Raw genomic sequence first — 18,702 nt, 5'->3', positions numbered from 1 at the left:
CAATATTTTTTAGATAATTTTATCCTTGAACAAAAATAAAGAATTCTCTCTACCTTCACCACTGCCTCATCATCATCACCATGAACCACCATAACAACAAAATAAATCTGTCTCATCATAATCACCATCGTTACACATAAATCTAATCATGAAATAAATTAACAATCCAGCAACAACATAAATTAAAAAAAATTAAAAAGAAAGAACTCATGCATATGTTCTTCAAAAATTAAAAAAAATGAAAAAAAGGAAGAACGAAGAAGAGAGAAAGAGAGCCATAGTGTCTTCTCCTTTCATTTTTTGTCTCTGCCATTTACTTTCCACCATCAACACTCATCCCACCTCCATCACACCACTGCCTTAACCATTTCTTTTTTTACTGCAATAAAGTCATCACAAGTCTAACCTTAACTCTGTCCAAAATCAACAATAACAACACAGACAAAAAGAAAGTAAATCAAAGAAAAATATACAGAATAAAAAAAATTAAAAAAATAAAAGAATGAATAACAAATTGAAATCCACAAACAGTACCATGCCTTAGTCAAAATCTTTTCGTTTTTTCCTCTATTGGCATCCCCTTTCTGTTCGTAACAGCCCCCTTCCAGAGTCGATCCCTCATTTCTTAATCTCGTAACATTATTTTCAAAAAACGCTTCCAATTAATTCCACCGTGGAACTGTTTTCGACAGCTACCGCATTTTTAGGCAGAATGAAGACTGGATCGGTAACAACTCATCGACGTCTCCCTCCTCCACCGCGTCGTTCGCAATGCCGCCACCATCTGTTGCGGCTCCTCCTCCGACAGTAGCAATGATCGCCTATGGTTCAAGCTTTTGAAAAAGCTTCTATTAGATGAAGTCTCTTCATTTTGTGATTCTTTAATTTGTGTATGATTCAATCTTTGTTTCTATGATAATGGTGATGGTGATGGTGATGATAAGAAGATGAATAGGGTTAGTGGTGAGGGAGAGTAAGAGTTTGGGATAAAGAGAGAGAGAAAGAGATTCGGTTATAATGATGAAGGGAATTAGGAGTTAGGAGTTAGTGATGAGGAAGAGAAGGATACTGAAAGAAAGAGAGAGAGAAAGAAGCTTGGTTATGATGATGAAGTCAGAATGGGAGTTGAGGATTAGTGGGGGAGGAAAGGATTTTTTTAGAAGGCAAAATCGTCTTAAAATTATTATTTATTGACAAAAGGATGATTTTATAATATTTTGTAAGGTTGGAAATTGAAGGTTAGTGAAAAAAGAAAGGATTTTTTTAGAAGGCAAAATCATCTTAAAAATACTGTGTTTATGAAGACTTTCTCTTGCTAAATTCTTTTTTTTTTTGGTGAGTATAGTTACTAGTAGGGGTGTTTGCGGTGCGGTTTGGATCGATTTTGAGTAAAAAACTCATCCGATCCGAATACTAATTTTACTTGCGGTGCGGTTTGGATTGGATGATGTTTTTAAAAAAATCCGATCCGATCCGATCCAATTTCAAGCAATTTGGATTGGATTGGATTTGCGATTTTGTAAATTAAAAAAATTAAATACATATAACAAGTCTCAATATCAAATTTTAAATAATTAACAATGACATAACAAATCTTAATAATATCTTCAAAAACCAACGATAACATAACATAAAAATAAAATTATAGGTTAATTAAAATAAATAATAAATAACATTTTAAATATAAAATATTTATTAAATAATAATAATACATGAATAATATATAAATGTATAATAAATTAAACATGTTATAAATATAATTATAAATATAATAATTTAAATAGTTACTAGATTCTATTACATAAAAATAAAATTATAGGTTAATTAAAATAAATAATAAATAACATTTTAAATATAAAATATTTATTAAATAATAATAATACATGAATAATATATAAATGTATAATAAATTAAACATGTTATAAATATAATTATAAATATAATAATTTAAATAGTTACTAGACTCTATTACAAAATGAAAATGTGGCTGCTGGGATTCGAGCCCAGGTCTCCACGGCCACAACGTGGAATTCTTACCACTAAACTACAGCCACAACGTTGTTAATTCTTTGCAAACTATTGTTCTCATGTATCTTAATATATAACTCTTCATCACCCTTCTTTTGAATCTAACCAATAATTGACATGACTTCCTAATCATATTTACTGTTAATAATGGAATTAAAACTACCAAATATTTATTTGCACATAATTTTTCAAGTGTCTAAATTATATATTCAACAACAAAAAAAGAAGAAAAAAAAATTAAAGCTAGCAGTGAAGAGGTTGATACTTTTCTTTGAGACACTAATACGCGCCCCTCACAACCTCTCCATTCATATAACTTAATAAATTCCTTACGCTAAGAATCTCTCATTTTCTATCCAATGATCTTTTTTATTTGCATGCTCTATGTACTCTATATTACTATATTCTATATATTATATTATGCCACTATGGAACCCTAAAACCCATGCATGATGCATCAATATATAGATACATACCCATATTCCCCAGCTTTTTTTTTATTGTATTTTCTTGAATTAATTATTATTATTGTTGGTTCCTTGTTTAACAAATTATTTCTTTTAATAATATGGCTGGTTATTCCATTGTTATTAGGCTTATAGCTTTGCCACAACTTCAACACGGTTTGCTACTTAACTTATTATGTATATTTATTTATACTAATGGGTCAAGTTACTCTAAAATGAAAAATTAAAATTAGTAAAAAAAAAAAAAGTTTCAAATCATCTTTGAGCTACTAGATACCCAAAAATGTTATTTTGAATTAAAATAGTAAAATTTACCTATAATAATAAAGTTATAAAAATGAATGATAATTAATTTTTTATTTATTATTTTACAACTTTTTTCATTAAAAAAAAACTTTTTCCATATGAATATGGGTAATTTGATTTCATAAGAAGAAAAAAATGTAATAGATAATAGTAAAGACTTATATTAATCAAATTTTCAGCACATAAAATGTGCTTTTTACCAACACCAAATGATTGGGAACAATAATAAGACTATATGATATATGAATCATGAATCAAATCAATTGGTGATGTATATGCGGCGCAATTGTTGGAGTTTTGTCCAATTAAAATTAAAATGTGAATATAATTTGCAAAATATATAAGTAGTTGGGTCAACTTCACATGAATTCCCTCATTATAGCAAGTGTGTGAACTATATGAACATAACCACTAGCACTCTATTTATAATATTTAATTAACATAGCTACTATAACTATAATTAATAATACAACATAATCTCATGTCACAAGTCATAAGGATCATGTCCAACCCATAGTTTCCACACTTGGACTTTGTTAATTGTTAATTGGATTGGGTCCAAAATTAATCAAATTAAGCTGTACTAACTAATAGCTAGCTAGCTAGCTAGCTTGGTACCACAAGCCAAGTTAGTTAAAATTTAGTGATGAAAAATAAAACCAGCAAGAAAAGCAAAACCAAATTAAACTAGATAAAAATTAGTAAATGAACATTAAAAAAAAAAGGTTTAATTTTATTAGGAAGTTGAATATTCCGTGGTTCCAGGCTTGCAAAACCAACTCTTCAAAATAGTAGATAGTACCTTAGAGGAAAAGTAACAAGTTTGCTTCAAAAACCAACCGAATCTCAGTATAATTTTACTTAACAAAATTCTCACACATACTCATCAAATTTAATAATCCTTTTCTTTTTGGACACCTACCAATTAAATTCAAGTGTATATATGTTGCGTTTGTTTACAGAGACAGGACACTGAGATATGGACGACACAAAGACACAAAATCATATTTGACAGAGGAGATATGAATAGAAACAGTGTGTCCAGAAATATTGAATTAGTGTATTTTGTGTCCATCATAATAGGAAGGACACGGAGACACTAACAAGAGACACAACTTATTTTTCATTTTTTTATTATTTTTGTTAATTTTTTATAATTATATTTTTTTATTATTATATTTTTCATCTCAAATTTTTAGAATGAAAAAAATGAGAATAAATTAGATTTTCATAATTTGTTCTAGTTTATCACCAAACAAAATATAAGAACACAAAATTTTGTATCTCTATTTATCAATGTCTTATCCTATCCTGTTCTCGTAAACAAACGCAGCCATGTGATGTATGTAACTAAATTTACCCTATAAAAATAGTGCAAGCTAGGTTTCTATTCCCTTATACACACTACACATACAATTATTAACACAACTGTATAAGACACACTATTTTCTATATATATAACTTGCAAGGTTGGAAAAGCAAGTTTGGCAAAGCTAAAACCAGGGTTTATTCTTTATTCTCATGCAATTTGCATCCACTACTTCAAACTTGAAACCCTTAGCTTCCATATATTTATTAACATCCCACTCTCTCTTCCATATTCAACAACACCAACACCCTCTTTCTCCTATTCTTCTTCTTATTCTTCTTCAAATATAATTAATATTTGTGTGATCACTCACTATACAACAAGTTTCACACATCAACAAGATGGAGGAGGTTCAATTAGAGGAACAACAACATCAACTTCTTGTTAAAGGCAAACGAAGCAAGCGGCCGCGGCCGCCTTATTCGCCTTCGCCATCACCACCACCACCACTTGAATTTGCACCAATCATCCTCAAAAGAAACAACAACAACATGATGATGATGCCACCACCAACTACTAGTAATAGTGCAACTACTAGCACAACATTAGATGATGAAAACATGGCTTATTGTCTCATTCTATTGGCACAAGGACACCACCACCATCATCATCATCATAATAAAGCATCATCATCATCATCAGCACCATCATCACATCATGATGATCATCATGAGAAAAAGAATATCTACCAATGCAAGACGTGTAACAAATCATTCCCTTCATCTCAAGCACTTGGTGGACATAGAGCTAGCCACAAGAAATTATTATTACCAAACAACAAATCAAAGAGAAATAATAATAATGCTTATGACCATGATCATGAATTAGAGGACCTCAACACAACAACAACAACAACAAAAACAACAAGCACCATGCTCTCGTTGCAAGTATCATCATCAAATACCACAATAATAACAAAAAGAATTAGTACTAATAATAATAGTGCTAATAATAGTAGAAAATGCAAGCTACATGAATGTTCTATTTGTGGTGCTGGATTCTCATCCGGCCAAGCATTAGGGGGTCATATGAGAAGGCATAGAAATTTTGATGAAGGTGACAAAAACAAGAAACCAAGGAATCATTTTTTGAAGCTGGATTTGAATCTTCCAGCATCACCGGAAGATCATGATCAAAGAGAATCATCTAAGTTCCCATTTCAAATAAGGGAGAAAGTTATTGTCTTCTCTTCTTCTGCACCTTCTTTGGTGGATTGTCATTACTGAATTTATTAGTCAATTATTTTATTTTTTATCTATTATTCTTTTTTCATTCATTCAAATTGAATCCTTTTATTCAGTGTTAGTAGCTTATAATAAATGGCTTAGATTTTAAGTTTTCTTTGTTGACATGCTCTTTATTGTTAGTATTTAAGATTCATTATTCACCACTTTGTGTAGTTACTTTTTCTCTCTAAATATTTACCTTTTTGGATATCCCCAACATTTTTCGTTGACATCTAATTGTCAATCTAATCATGGTAATAGCTTTCACCAATAATAGGGATGTTCTTATATATAGTAAGAGTAATATTCTACTTCATATGAAATCACAAAAATATTATTCTACTAGATATAATTTCACTTTTGTGTTTAACACAAAGAATATTATTAGAAGTCTAATTAACTCAATCTAAACTAACTGAAATGGTAGGAATTTATTGAGGTTTTTCGTTTTTTTTATAACTCTAACTCATTATTCGAGATCACTAATTAAGGCAATTTTTTTTTAGTAAAAGTATTTGCAAGTAATAAAAGAAAATATATTTTTTCGGCCTATTAGATTAAAAGATATTATAAATAATTAAAAAAATATTTTTTATTTTTATAATATTTTTAATTTAATAAATCAGTAATTAATTTATTATAAATTTAAATTTTATTTAAAAATTTATTACTGATTAATAGATGCTGCAAGTATAAATTAAATTTTTTTTTTTTTGGACGGGACCCAGGCCAACAGACCAGCCCGGATCCATTACAGAGATCCATGCCCTACCCAAACCGACCCGTTAACTCTCTGACCCGATCCCTAATACCTAACTGAAACCCACCCTTGCCTCTTTCTCCTTCGTGATTTCTGCTCTGCAACTAGACGAGCAGGCTTCTGCATGTTGCTGACCACCCTTCCGAAGTGCCGTCAGTCCACCTTGTCTCCGCCGAAGCGACCAGGCATCAGCAACCGCTCCCCATTATCCCTCTTGTAACTCTCCCAGTCAATTATTGTGAGAAGCTCGATGCTGGCCTTTCCTTGTCAATGATTGTCTTCCTCAGGTCTCCAAGGAGCTAAACTGACCGGTGCATGGTTACTGGTGCACCCTGAGCCACTTTCGCGGGAGATTTACCAAGCTGAGCCACTTTCGTTCTGCCTTGTCCCCGTGGCAGGAACGGGATCGATTGCTCTTCTTCCCCTCAGCAGATGAAGGCATTCAAATTTCCCCACATCAATTCCTTTTGGAGTTTCAAGTGGTATCTCAGCGTCGCCACTTTCCTTACCCTAAACCTGGATTCCTTGGTCTCCATAGATCACTGCCGCCTTTGTCTTTCTCTGCCTCATGATCTCGTAACATATACTCCGTAACAGCGTCGTCTTGGGTTGCATGTGGATCTTCTGTCTCAGATCGTTGATGATCTGGTTGAAATCTGTCATACTTGCTCCATTAACAGGTTCAAACTTCACTTCGCCTAAATTCAATCTTCCTTACTGCTTTGTGATTCTGACTTCACATTTGAATCTCTTTTTTTATGATGCCTTGTATGTCAGCAGGTGGTTTAAAGCTCCAATTCGCTTGTAATGTTCCTGCTTCTGCTGCTTTAGCTACTGCATCTGCTAGACAATTTCCATTTCTGGGGGTCCAAGTTATACCTTTCTCAGGTAAACTCTCCATCAAAATTTGAATATCCTGGATTATAGCCATAGCCTCCCCTAAATCTGTCTTAGATTTAATTGATTGAATTAGCTTCAAATTATCCGATTCTACTAGAGTTCTGCCCATTTGTAGGTTGTTTACAATAATTAGCGCTTGCCTTATTGCCTGAGCTTCTGCCACAATACTAGATTTAGCTTGAATCTTTCCTGTAAAACCTAATATAATTTTTCCTTTGTAGTCTCTGATAACCACAGCTATTGCCCCCGTTCCGGTCTCCTTCCGAAAAGCTGCATCAACATTTGCTTTCAGCCAGTTTGCAGGAGGGGGTCTCCATTTCACCAGGTTGGTATTGTTCCTTTTTGCTTCTATTTTTTGTGTTTGCTGCTTTTCTGCTAGCTTCCAATATATTGCCTCTAGTGCTGCTGCCTTGTAAATAGTCCATGTAGGATTTACATCCTGTTTTTGGAATAGCTTGTTGTTCCTTGTTTTCCATATCTCCCACATTAGAAATCCCAGCTTGCTTATTCTCCTTTCCTGGTCCTCTCCCCCTGCTGCTCTCAACTTCTTTATGCATTCAACTATCCAATTCCCGATTGAGCTAACTGTCATAGCTGTTGGAGTACACTGACATTCCGCACCGAACCATGTCGCCCTAGCCCAATCACATAGTAGTAATGCGTGTTCTGCTGTCTCTGCACTTCTTAAGCATATCTGACAAACTGGATCTGGTACCAGCTTCCTCTTATATAAGTTCGAACCTACTGGTAATATATCATGACACGCTCTCCAAAGGAACATTTTGATCTTCTGCGGGACTTCCATCCTCCACACCTCCTTCCATATCTCCTTTTTATTATCACTTGTTGATGGACCCCTGTGTTTCATGTTCTGCTCTGCCTTTCTTGCCACGTAATATCCCGTTCTAACTGAGTAAATTCCATCCTCCCTCCATGGCCAATATAGGTTGTCTTCTTTGTTCATTACACTAACCGGGGTGCTGAGAATCTCTTTACTGATTTCTTGGGAGAATTCACTTTCAATCTTCCGTTTGTTCCATCCTTCCCCATTTACAATGAGATCCCTGACCCTCGAGTTATCTGTACTATTTTTGCTGAGAGGCCCGCTCCTCCCTGCGATCCAATTATCCCTCCAGATGCTAACTTTGGATCCATCTCCTATACTCCACTTTGCCCCTTCCTTTAATAGCTCTCTTCCATGTAAAATGCTTCTCCAGACCCATGATGCGCCCTTTCTACTCGTCGCTGTCCAGAAGTTGCCGTCCGGGAAATATATCGATTTCAAGATTTTTACCCAAATTGCATTCGGGTTCTTTAATGCTCTCCATGCTTGTTTTGCAAGGTAGGCTGTATTCTGTTTTTCAAGGTCTTTAAACCCCAAACCCCCTTCACCTTTACTATCAGTAATGCTGTCCCATTTCTTCCAATGGATGCCCCGTTCCTTCCCCGATGCTGCCCACCAGAATTTAGCAACTTTTGCGCAGATTCTTCTACAAAAACTCTTAGGAAGCTTTATGACATTCATGATGTATGATGGCATTGCCTGAATTACTGACTTTATTAGTGTTTCTTTGCCTGCTTGGTTCAACAATCTTTCCTTCCAACCCTCTAGTTTATTCATGATCTTCTCTTCAATCCATGCTAAAGCTTTGTTGTGAGATCTTCCCCATATGGCTGGTAACCCCAAGTATTTCCCTGGCGTGTCCCATGTTTTCATTCCTAAAATTTCTTCAATGTTGACCCTCGTTTGTATCGGCACTTGGCTACCAAAGGAAATTCCTGACTTATTCATGTTGATCCTTTGTCCGGATGCCTCCGTGTATTCGTTGAGCACAGTTATAATCTGATATATCTCCTCCTCATTCGCCTTTGCAAATATGATGCAATCATCTGCGAACAGCAAGTGAGTGAGTGCCGGAGCTGTTGGAGCTATCTTTAGACCTGTTATATTTCCTTTTGCTTTAGCCGCCTCCATTTGGATTGTGAATACCTCAGCTGCTAAAATAAACAAGTATAAATTAAATTTAAACCTCAGACAGTATATTATACTAGAAGAAGATAGGAAGTTTGATGGGCCCAATGGGCCGTTTAAAGGCCCAATATCGGTTAGCATTTCCAAAACAAAAATCTCACTGTTAGAAAATAGAGGCGCCGCCAAAAAGGGACAGGAAGAAGAAGAAGAAGAAGAAAGAGGAGGAGGAATAAGAAGAGAGAAAGGAATCAATGGCGGTTCCGGGGAGGCGCAACGGCATAAACGAAGATGACGAAGATAACAACCTTTTCGAAGAAGAAGGACTCATCGAACATGAATCCGACACTCCTCCTCACCTCCGTGACCTCTCCGCCGCCGCCCAGCTCGGCGACCTCTCCGCCCTCCGCATCGCCCTAGGTCCTCCTCTCTCTCTCTCTCTCACTCTCTTCAATTTTATGTTTTCTTTTATACTTTCCAAATTGTTCTTTTCTGCATGTATATTGAGCTGCCTTTGCTAAAGCTCAAACCCTATTTTCAGCTGAACTTGTATGAAATTATTGTTCGTAATTTTATTCGTTAAATTTTCTGCAAGTAAATTTTTGTGGCACCTGAATCTGAATCTGATACTAGCCTAAACCTCTCAAATTCATTGTAAGAAACTTGTTTGCGGGTATATATTAGTTTATGAAAGATGCTAAAAGCTTCACCTTGATCCTTAAGAGAAGCCAAAGTTTTGGTCATATCATTATTTTAGATTATGGTTTCTTCTTGAATAATGAAATTGAGAGAAAATGTGGTTGATTCTGCCACATATATGATTGCTTCCTTACTGTGTTTGGTTATTGACTATAGTTTAAAACCATGGGAGATGGGACCAATAATCATGGTTCCTTAGAGATTGAATTTTTTTTGTGGGGGGGGGGGGGGAGGTTTCACATTCTCCGCCGTGATTATATTGTGGCCATGAAGACATGCATGTTTACTGAAAGCTATTGCACCCTGTCTGCTATGGTTTTGCACTCTTTTTTCACTAGAACATAGGGTGTTCTTTCTGCTTAATTCTTACCCTTGTACTGCATGATTTCCAGATAACTTGCAAGGTAGTATCGATGAGCCAGTCGAGGATGGGGATACAGCATTACATTTGACCTGTTTGTATGGCCATTTGGAATGCGCCCAGGTTTGTTTCCATTGCTTATTATCACTTTCATATGCTCAAATTATGCAGCATGATTATTCCCATGGATACCGGATGATTGATCTTGCTTAACAAATTGCAGCTACTTCTAGATAGAGGAGCGAACTTGGAGGCCAACGATGAAGACGGTGCGCTTCCTTTGCACGATGCTTGTGCTGGAGGTAGTTTCCGCTCGCATCTCAAAGCTAAAATGAATGTTGTTGCACAATTTGTGATTTTTTTTTTCTTTTGCATGTCGATGATCATATCAGGATATACACAGATAGTCCAACTGCTATTGAACAGAGCTGGTGATGCAGAGATCATAAAAAGGATGCTGGAATCAGTTGATTCCGAGGGTGACACGGTGAGTATTTATCGATTTCATACTCAAATTTTCGTAGTCTCAAGCCACCTATAGATTGAGATTTTTCTGATTTTTATCCTTATGAACTTCACCTGATCTTTTTCTATCATCATGATCTTGTGATTGTGACTATTTTTTGCAGCCTCTTCATCATGCAGCAAGAGGTGAGCATGTTGATGTAATTAGGTTGTTGCTGTCTCATGGTGCTTCCCCCACCAAGCAAAACTTATATGGAAAGGTATGTAAATTTTAAAGGAATCTAATACATAATAATAAACCTTTTCTAGTTTTCATCAAATTCTGAGGATTGTTTTCTTTGGTAGTGCCCGCCAGAGTTACCTGATCCAGGCACAGATGCTAGGAGGCTGTTGGAATCTACCACCATTCCCATGGAAGCTTAATATGATAGCCTTAGTATTGTGATTGGTAGAAATATTCAGTTTTCTTTTTGCCAATTTTGCTTTAGGGCCAAAACATCTGGATTATTGTATACTAATTTTATATGGCTGTTGATTGACATTCAGAAATGATTTAACAGAGAATCACTTGTGATTAACGGCTAAATAATTACCTCTTTAATGGTTGTAACATAGGCTAAATCCCCTTAAACATAAGTCAAAGAAATAAATATATACACAAGCTATTAGGTATTATTGTTTCAAATTTTCATTAGTGAACTAGTGATAGATACAAGTAATTAAGCAGCCAAAAGACATTGGCAGCAATTAGAACAAACATTTCAAGAGCAACAACCACCACTTTGTTGGGATGCTTGAGGTTCCTGTTTTTGCTTGAGAATATTCCTTTTTACTGTGCTTGATCCTTCTTCCAGAAGACTAGGAGCATCCATTATCTATGATATGTTAAATGATTTATATTAGCTATAAGGTAACAATTTATCTACAATTTGAATTTCTTCTTCTTGTCCATTAAATAAAAAGAAAATTAAAGTGAAAAATCTACCTACCTTTAGTGCAAGCTCTTCAAAACAGCTTTCCACATTTTCTCTAGTTTTGGCACTACATTCAAAAAACAAACATCCCAACTCTTTAGCAAGAGCTGAACCCTCGTCTCTGCTCACAGCCCTTTCAGAAACCTAATCATAGAGAGATACAATTATACAAAGCATCAAAGAAAATTAATATACAATATACATAACATAAATATCATGGTATGTCTTCACTATATTCAAGAACAATATTAATTATAACACAAGAACTTACTCTGTCAACTTTATTTCCAACTAGTAACTTCACACAATCCTGATTAGTAGAATAGAGTTCTACCTCCTTGGACCATACTTCTGATAAATTTGTGAAGCTTTCTCTCCTGGTGACATCATAAACTGAAAACAAATATATATAGCAAAAGAATTCTATAACTGTAACAACAAATGTCATGAGGGATTTTGTTCCACAAAGAAGTTTCAATGCAATTTGCAAATAGCAAAGACATGTCTCTAGGAGAAAAAATTAAAACAATCACATTTACATAATTTAGCATACCAAGAATGATCCCTTGAGCTCCTCTATAGTAAGAACTTGTTAGTGTTCTAAACCTTTCCTGTCCAGCTACAATAGTTGTAATGTTACTATCAAAGGGGAAAAAAAAAGAGAAGAAAAAGAGCTTGGAAGCAAATGAATTGATTATAAATTTTACCGGTATCCCAAATTGTTAGTTTCAATCTCTTCCCACCAACTATGAGCTGTTTGATCTTAAAATCAACACCTTCATAACATAAAAACAAGGGAAATTAAATGAAATACAAATTAATATGAGAAATATGATAGAATAAGCATCAATTCTAAAATTTAATGACAAATGCAATGCAATACAAGGAACAAAATAGTAAAATAGTTATTAATAAACCATAAGACACTGTCTAAGGACACCTTCTATTTTTCTTGTTTCTTTCATAAAATTATAAAAACAGACAAAATAAAAAATAAAAACAAAATAAAAATACAAAAACAATTGCATCCTTAGTATATCTCAAATGAGAGAATTACCAATTGTGGGGGCAAGTTCTTCAGTAGAGTTAGAGATGAAGCTTAGAAGTAAGCTACTTTTTCCAACAGCTGAATCACCAATCAACAAGATCTTGAATGAGAGATCATAGCTACTACTGATTTGACCTGAAGATAAACTCATCATTCTCTCAAATAAACTCTGTGAATGATCTTATGATGCTGATAATGAAGTACCTCCTCCCTCCTCTTTCTCTAATGAATGATTCTATATATATAAATAAATAAATAAATAGAAAGTACAATGCCAAAGGAACCTATTTAAGTGAAGAAAGAAAGAAAGGGAGAGAAAAAGAAAGAAGAAAAGGTATCATACAGCAATGAATGATAAAGGCTCTTAGCAATATTAATTAGAATAGAAGTTTTTGTATGTTCTTTATTTGTAGTTTATGCATACTCTAATATAAACTAAGAATGTGTAACTACGAAAGTTTTGAGAACATGTATAAATTTGTTAAAATCATTCACATTTTTTTTTCAATTAAATGTCTAACATGATTTAAAGATGAAAAGTAAGAGTTGAAATATTATGGTGGAGATTACACTAGAAATTAAAGATGATAAAATATATAAATGTTTAACAAAGAATTTTAATGTTGTTTTATAAATGTTTAACAAAGAATTTTAATGTTGTTTGTTGTTTGGTATGAGAGAGTTGAGTGAGACAGAAGCCAAAAAAAAAAAAAGGCTAACTTTGCTTGAGTTCTATTCTATTCTTTTCTTTCTCTCCTTTCCTCTGTCTCAACTTTCTTTCTTTTTTCAGCTTAGAAATTATTCGAGCAAATGCATATTTTATTTTCTAATGATGTTATTTGCATCATTGCATATGAAAAGATAACTTGCATCATATAAACCATGAAAGTACTTGACTAATAATCACCATATATATGAATTATTATACATGGAATAAGTTAATTGGCTAATATTGTAAAATCAAGGTACAAAAATTAAAACAATATATAAAAAATTAGTTACTTCATACTTTTTAATAGAGATTTTATTTTATAATAAATCAACTATAGAGGAAATGGATCCTTGTATATTTGAAGGTCATTTGATCCTTAACATACACCTAACCAAACCCAAGATAAGATGCTTGGTGTTTAAAATAAACTTGCAATAATAATAATGCACATAGCCATCATGTAACACATAATTAATTCTAACTTTGAAGTTCCTAACTTTCTGCGATATTCTCCTTAATGCCGGGTTCTTGTCCTTAATTAAGTCATTAATAATTCTAATTTTAAAAGAATCAAACGAGAATGCTATGATAATTTATTTAAACAACGAGTTTGGTGAATAATTAGCTCATTCATCTGTTAAGTAGATGTCTGAGATCTGGAATTTGAATTTCATCTTGTGTATACAGTAACTTTTTAACCAACAACAGACCCTTAAATAAAACTCAAATTGCGGTGAATTAGTCGTTGGTTTGTTGGGTTGGAAAATACGTAAAAAAAAAATCATGGAGGATAAAAATGATCCAATATTATCCATTTCATGATTCAAGCTTCAAGGCATTAGATTTGAGTCACAAAGCTATCTATGAATACAATACCTATGTGGCCACCAACCATATAAAATTTATAGACAAAATGCACAAAAACAAAATATGTGACAATGTTCAAATTTTTGGACTAAACAAACAATGACTTGGTTGAAAATCAACCAGCTAGAGTTTCATTTGGTGGGAACACTTTCTGAATGAAGTCCAAGAAGCGACGGGAGTAGAATCCGGGATCAACGGCCGAGATTGAAATCGAATCGAACTGAATCGATTTGTAGGCATGTTCAATTTTCTTGGACATGTTGTAGTCCTGTAAAATGTCAATTATGCCCAGGTAGAGCACCACATCATAAGCTTCATGAAATGTTTGCATCTCTTCCTTTCCTGGAATTTGCTCTGCCCTTGCTGGCATGTTTACTCCTAACTGGATTTGTAGTCTGCTTAACAATCAATGGTGGTGTTTCAACAATTCTAGTTTAACCATATAGTCCTAACTGTTATGTGAATAGGCGTGACGTTGCGGCCGATTCGGCTGTGCAATGATGTTAGCTGGAGAACTATAATATGAAGTTATGAAGATTAGAAGGAACCATACCTTGCTGTGCCTGGAAGAAGCAGATCCACCTCCTCATCGCCGGCAGCCGAAGCGCGCAGTCGACTACCTCTGATGTGTGATCCTACAACAACACTGTTATCATCTGATCCCCTAGGGACCAAAACAAGGCTTTGGGGATAGCTTGATACTTCATCCTCTAGAGGATCTGTCAATTCAACATTTTGAATGTTTTCAAATAAACAATTTTAGTACAAACAAGAAGAATATGTTCATCAATTTAGTCCTCGAAAGATCAAACGGCTCAAATTGATCCCTGAAACATGCAATATTAGATGATGATGTGTCGCAAAATGATTATGCCATGTGTCATATCTAACTTATGAAAGGACCAATATGATTCAATTTGAGACATTTGATCTTTCGGGACTAAATTGACTCATGTTGATCTTTTGGGAACTATTTCAGGAACTATTTTGACTATTAACTAAAAGACAAAACTCAGATATATTAATCCTTTTTAACATATCATAACTTTCAAGATCACATCTCATACTAACCTTCCTCAGCAAGACTTGCTAATCCATCAGCAGTTATGCTACGGTTGTATGATGTGAGAGGACGGAGATGCTGTGGAGCTCGATAATGAACGCCGAGTAGAAGGCTGTAATCCATTATATGCTGTGCTTCCAAGAACTTGCTGTCGATCTCAATCTGCCTGCAGAATATTTTGAGAAGATAAAAAAAATGAATGAATGAATGAACATAGGTGCAACTTCTTTCCCTTACTTTAGCAAAGACTGGCGCCAAGAAGGTTCCAAATAGAAGCAGTAGTTGAGATCCAAATCTTTCAAAGTTGTATTCTCATCGATTTCTATCTTGTCCGAAGAGCGTCCGAGGGATGAACCTTTCAAATCGAATCTCCTATGGATCCTTAGCTCTGTACAAAACATATTTCCCATCACAACAAAGCGAAACTGCAGAAACAGACAGTTATATATAAATTTTAGCCTCTCTATTAAAGGAAATGTAGATAAAGGTTCAAATATTTGATGCATTTGGCAATTCAGATCACGATACCTTTTGACCACTCGAAGGTATAATCCGGTGCAGACCGAAGAATTTCGTGATGAGGGTATTATCGTATGACTTCACGTGATGATGATAGTCCGGAAGCATTCTTAGAAGAACCTACATACCAATTTTTGATAATGATGATATGATTATTATCTTTAAGGCCTAAAACTTGTGTATGTAAGCCTATGGAAAAATGGTAATTAACAAGATATAAGTAAAATAAGCATACCTTTACTTCAGATCTTCGAAGCGTCTTGATCATGAAACGATCATCCTGAGACAGGAAAAAGACACTACCACTTTTCCCCGGAGATGATAGTTCCCTCAGAGCATCATTTCCGCAAATCGACATCATATAGTCAGCAGCATCAATCTTGAACAACTCTCTCAAGTTTCTGCATAAATTTTGATAAATAATTACATGATTATGAGGTTATGCTGAATAATCATTCCATCTTAACTAGGCATTGTAATTTTGACATGGATATATGAGATCATATGCATACAATTCAGAGTGTAAGTTTCTTTTCTATAATCAACAGAAGATTATGAAAAAGTAAGAAACACTATGATAGTGGACCAAAAATTCAGTTCCTTGGAGAAGAATATAATTGAAATTCGGATGAAATAGAAATAATCATACAAAGTAGTGAAAGTACTACTAACCTGAACACCATTGGGCAATAATCTTTCCATTTGAAGTCATCAGATTGATGAGGAGGAGTTAGCTGAGAACCTTCTTTAGGAAAATTCATCCAAAAACTTGCTCTAGGACCGAAATCCGATGCTCGAACTTCTCGCCTCTGTATCGGGGTAATCTTTCCCACAGTATACCTAGAAATATTGAAGCCAAATTTTACATTACATATAGAAATCCACTGCAGATAATTTTAGAGTAAATAATTATTATAATTTGAAGAAGGGTCATGATTATGCATTGTACCTTATTCCAAGCTGCAGACTAAGCATCAGATCATAGCTCCGGTGACCTTTAATGATGGCTTCACCGGGTCTTTTAATCTCTCTGGCGAGCTTCTTCTGCAGCCGTTTTGCCCTTCTAGACAAATTCGAAAAGCTGTTATTTAAAACTACCTCACTTATTAATACACCTTGCATATACTCGCGCTCCAAAATGGGGATCTTTTCACTACCTTCCAATATAGAATCTGTTGAATCATGGGCTATTACTTTCTCAATAGACACCTCAAGACTCCATCGCCTTTCGAGAGAGATATTCTTGCTGCGCGATTGTTCAATGTTTAATAGACTCCCTTTGGCAAGCTTATCGGACGAAACAAGGCTAGAACTCTGATTATCACCACTGACCTTGACATTTCCCATATCAACCGAAGAAGCATGATGAATATGAGCCTGTTTCTGCCTCCTCAAATCCGGCAATAGTCCTCTTTTCCTCAAGGCATTCAGATAAACCTCTTGTGCCGACGGAAGACAGCTACCTTTCGGATAAAACGTTCCTTTGCCGTCTTTCAAACCTCTCGTCCAGGTCCCAACATAGCAGCCGCCGTCACTCCAAGTATAAACTCCAAGACCATGCATCATACCATCCAACCAGCTTCCTTCAAATGAGTCTCCATTGATCCATGTCAAAGTTCCTTTCCCTGACATTTTCCCACCTTTCATATTCCCTAAATACACATTCCCATTCGCCCAAGTATACTTCCCCGGCCCCTCCGGCGTTCCTTGGATCCAAGACCCTTCAAAGATGTCTCCATTAGGATAAACTTGATAACCAAGTCCATGCTTAAGATTCAATCGCCACCGCCCTTTGTAGGTAAGACTATCCGAACCAATATATGTTCCTGTACCATGGATATAGCCACCGGAGAATTCGCCCTCATAAACCGTGCCAGAAGGCCATTGTAACCTTCCATTTCCATTCCTCATCCCCCTTCTCCACTCACCATCATATACACATCCATCTGACCATACATACTTACCCCTACCCTCCGGCATGTTGCCGAGAAGGGACCCGGAATATGACTCTCCATTAGGAAGCAAGAGTTCCCCAACTCTAAACCCAACTATCTCAGATGAATGACCACTGCTTTCGCCGTTTCTCAATAAGGACGACACGTCTACCTCGGAAATGGCATCAAGAGACTTTGTTCTCTCTGCAGAGATAACTGCTCCATCCAAATTATCAACTGTGGCCACAGGGCCAGACATGCATAATTACCAGAAAAAGGAAAAACTTTTCCTTATTCAATCAAATTATTATAAGTTACCCTAATTCTCAACAGCTACAAGAAGAGATTGACCCTTGAAATTCTTTGCCCTTTTGACTAGTGAAGCGGAATCAGAAAAATGAAACAACATCAGAAAACTTGATACAGTACTATGAACTATTAAGCTCAATTTAAGAAGAGCACTTGAACATGGTTTAAAATTGCAACTGAATTTGCTAACACACACTCAACTTCAAATCTTCAATCCCAATAACAATAACAATAACAAAATTATCTGATCAGTTCCATGGCTTTGTTTCCATCAATAGCAACAACTCTGAATACCAATCTATATAGTCAAGCATATACATTCATAAATGAATAATTGAATTTATATAAGGATTAGTGATTGCACATTATCAAGAACAGGATATCAGTAATATCATCACTAACTACATAATAATACAGAAATACAATTGAATAAGAAAGTGAGAGAAGGAGAGAGAGTACCTTGAAAGTTGAAAGAGAAAAGGAATGAGAACAAAGTCACACAAAGTGATGAATGAATGAATGAAAGGCAAGGACAAAGAATAAGAAGAAGAAGAAGGAGTGGAAATAAAACAAACAAATAAATTAAAAAAAAAGACTTATTATTCTCTCTCTCTTAAGCTTTGGTTCCAAAGTATATGGTTTTGGATGACTCAGTCTTTTTCTTCCTTCTTCTCTCTTTCTGTGTCTTTGGAATGAAAAGAGAATAATGATAATAAACACAATAAT

General features: G+C 34.9%; 4 protein-coding genes, 1 long non-coding RNA gene and 1 other non-coding gene across 7 annotated transcripts; 2 read left to right on the top strand and 4 right to left on the bottom strand.

The window, feature by feature from the left end:
* Nucleotides 1–130: 130 nt before the first annotated feature.
* Nucleotides 131–1,192, bottom strand: LOC112729493 (uncharacterized). Its single transcript, XR_003166558.2, has 2 exons — nt 535–1,192; nt 131–413 (listed from the first exon to the last, which is right to left on the bottom strand). It is a non-coding gene; the product is annotated as an uncharacterized lncRNA (long non-coding RNA).
* A 790-nt stretch (nt 1,193–1,982) lies between these two features.
* TRNAH-GUG (transfer RNA histidin (anticodon GUG)) lies at nt 1,983–2,054 on the bottom strand. Its single transcript has one exon. It is a non-coding gene; the product is annotated as a tRNA-His (tRNA).
* A 2,167-nt stretch (nt 2,055–4,221) lies between these two features.
* On the top strand, nt 4,222–5,577 carry LOC112728929 (zinc finger protein ZAT5-like). The gene has a single exon (XM_025779279.3). It carries the CDS (start codon nt 4,512–4,514, stop codon nt 5,394–5,396), a length of 885 nt encoding a protein of 294 aa, XP_025635064.1. The 5' UTR covers nt 4,222–4,511; the 3' UTR covers nt 5,397–5,577.
* Nucleotides 5,578–9,107: 3,530 nt separating this feature from the next.
* On the top strand, nt 9,108–11,136 carry LOC112728928 (uncharacterized). The gene is made up of 6 exons (XM_025779278.3): nt 9,108–9,445; nt 10,117–10,208; nt 10,309–10,387; nt 10,478–10,572; nt 10,715–10,810; nt 10,896–11,136. Exons 1-6 carry the CDS (start codon nt 9,280–9,282, stop codon nt 10,971–10,973), a joined length of 606 nt encoding a protein of 201 aa, XP_025635063.1. The 5' UTR covers nt 9,108–9,279; the 3' UTR covers nt 10,974–11,136.
* A 79-nt stretch (nt 11,137–11,215) lies between these two features.
* LOC112728927 (ras-related protein RABC2a-like) lies at nt 11,216–13,215 on the bottom strand. The gene is made up of 6 exons (XM_025779277.3): nt 12,582–13,215; nt 12,232–12,300; nt 12,078–12,143; nt 11,796–11,917; nt 11,540–11,668; nt 11,216–11,425 (listed from the first exon to the last, which is right to left on the bottom strand). Exons 1-6 carry the CDS (start codon nt 12,724–12,726, stop codon nt 11,312–11,314), a joined length of 645 nt encoding a protein of 214 aa, XP_025635062.1. The 5' UTR covers nt 12,727–13,215; the 3' UTR covers nt 11,216–11,311.
* Nucleotides 13,216–14,070: 855 nt separating this feature from the next.
* LOC112728925 (phosphatidylinositol 4-phosphate 5-kinase 9-like) lies at nt 14,071–18,702 on the bottom strand. Of its 2 annotated transcripts, none has more exons than XM_025779273.3 (9): nt 18,436–18,702; nt 16,683–18,042; nt 16,406–16,573; nt 15,969–16,134; nt 15,743–15,853; nt 15,452–15,639; nt 15,223–15,380; nt 14,705–14,870; nt 14,071–14,546 (listed from the first exon to the last, which is right to left on the bottom strand). In XM_025779273.3, exons 2-9 carry the CDS (start codon nt 17,924–17,926, stop codon nt 14,267–14,269), a joined length of 2,481 nt encoding a protein of 826 aa, XP_025635058.1. In that variant the 5' UTR covers nt 17,927–18,042; nt 18,436–18,702; the 3' UTR covers nt 14,071–14,266. The 2 variants fall into 2 exon arrangements, with proteins under 2 accessions (XP_025635058.1, XP_025635061.1); XM_025779276.3 differs by having other exon boundaries at nt 16,683–18,274; nt 18,436–18,676.

The sequence above is a fragment of the Arachis hypogaea genome, chromosome 12, assembly GCF_003086295.3.
Source record: "Arachis hypogaea cultivar Tifrunner chromosome 12, arahy.Tifrunner.gnm2.J5K5, whole genome shotgun sequence".
NCBI classification, from domain to species: domain Eukaryota; kingdom Viridiplantae; phylum Streptophyta; class Magnoliopsida; order Fabales; family Fabaceae; genus Arachis; species Arachis hypogaea.
Note: the sequence above shows the minus strand (reverse complement) of the source record. Positions and strands in the feature narration are given on the sequence as shown.

What these genes read in the sequence shown, in the direction of transcription:
- LOC112728929 (XM_025779279.3), top strand. Translation starts at nt 4,512, where the DNA reads ATGGAGGAGGTTCAATTAGAGGAACAACAACATCAACTTCTTGTTAAA.
- LOC112728928 (XM_025779278.3), top strand. Translation starts at nt 9,280, where the DNA reads ATGGCGGTTCCGGGGAGGCGCAACGGCATAAACGAAGATGACGAAGAT. An exon ending in CGCCCTCCGCATCGCCCTAG is followed by an intron (nt 9,446 to 10,116) that starts GTCCTCCTCTCT and finishes CATGATTTCCAG; the next exon opens with ATAACTTGCAAGGTAGTATC. An exon ending in GCCATTTGGAATGCGCCCAG is followed by an intron (nt 10,209 to 10,308) that starts GTTTGTTTCCAT and finishes AACAAATTGCAG; the next exon opens with CTACTTCTAGATAGAGGAGC.
- LOC112728927 (XM_025779277.3), bottom strand. Translation starts at nt 12,726, where the DNA reads ATGATGAGTTTATCTTCAGGTCAAATCAGTAGTAGCTATGATCTCTCA. An exon ending in AGAACTTGCCCCCACAATTG is followed by an intron (nt 12,301 to 12,581) that starts GTAATTCTCTCA and finishes TATGTTATGAAG; the next exon opens with GTGTTGATTTTAAGATCAAA. An exon ending in AGCTCAAGGGATCATTCTTG is followed by an intron (nt 11,918 to 12,077) that starts GTATGCTAAATT and finishes ATTTGTTTTCAG; the next exon opens with TTTATGATGTCACCAGGAGA.
- LOC112728925 (XM_025779273.3), bottom strand. Translation starts at nt 17,926, where the DNA reads ATGTCTGGCCCTGTGGCCACAGTTGATAATTTGGATGGAGCAGTTATC. An exon ending in TTCGAAGATCTGAAGTAAAG is followed by an intron (nt 15,854 to 15,968) that starts GTATGCTTATTT and finishes ATTGGTATGTAG; the next exon opens with GTTCTTCTAAGAATGCTTCC. An exon ending in TACCTTCGAGTGGTCAAAAG is followed by an intron (nt 15,640 to 15,742) that starts GTATCGTGATCT and finishes CTGTTTCTGCAG; the next exon opens with TTTCGCTTTGTTGTGATGGG.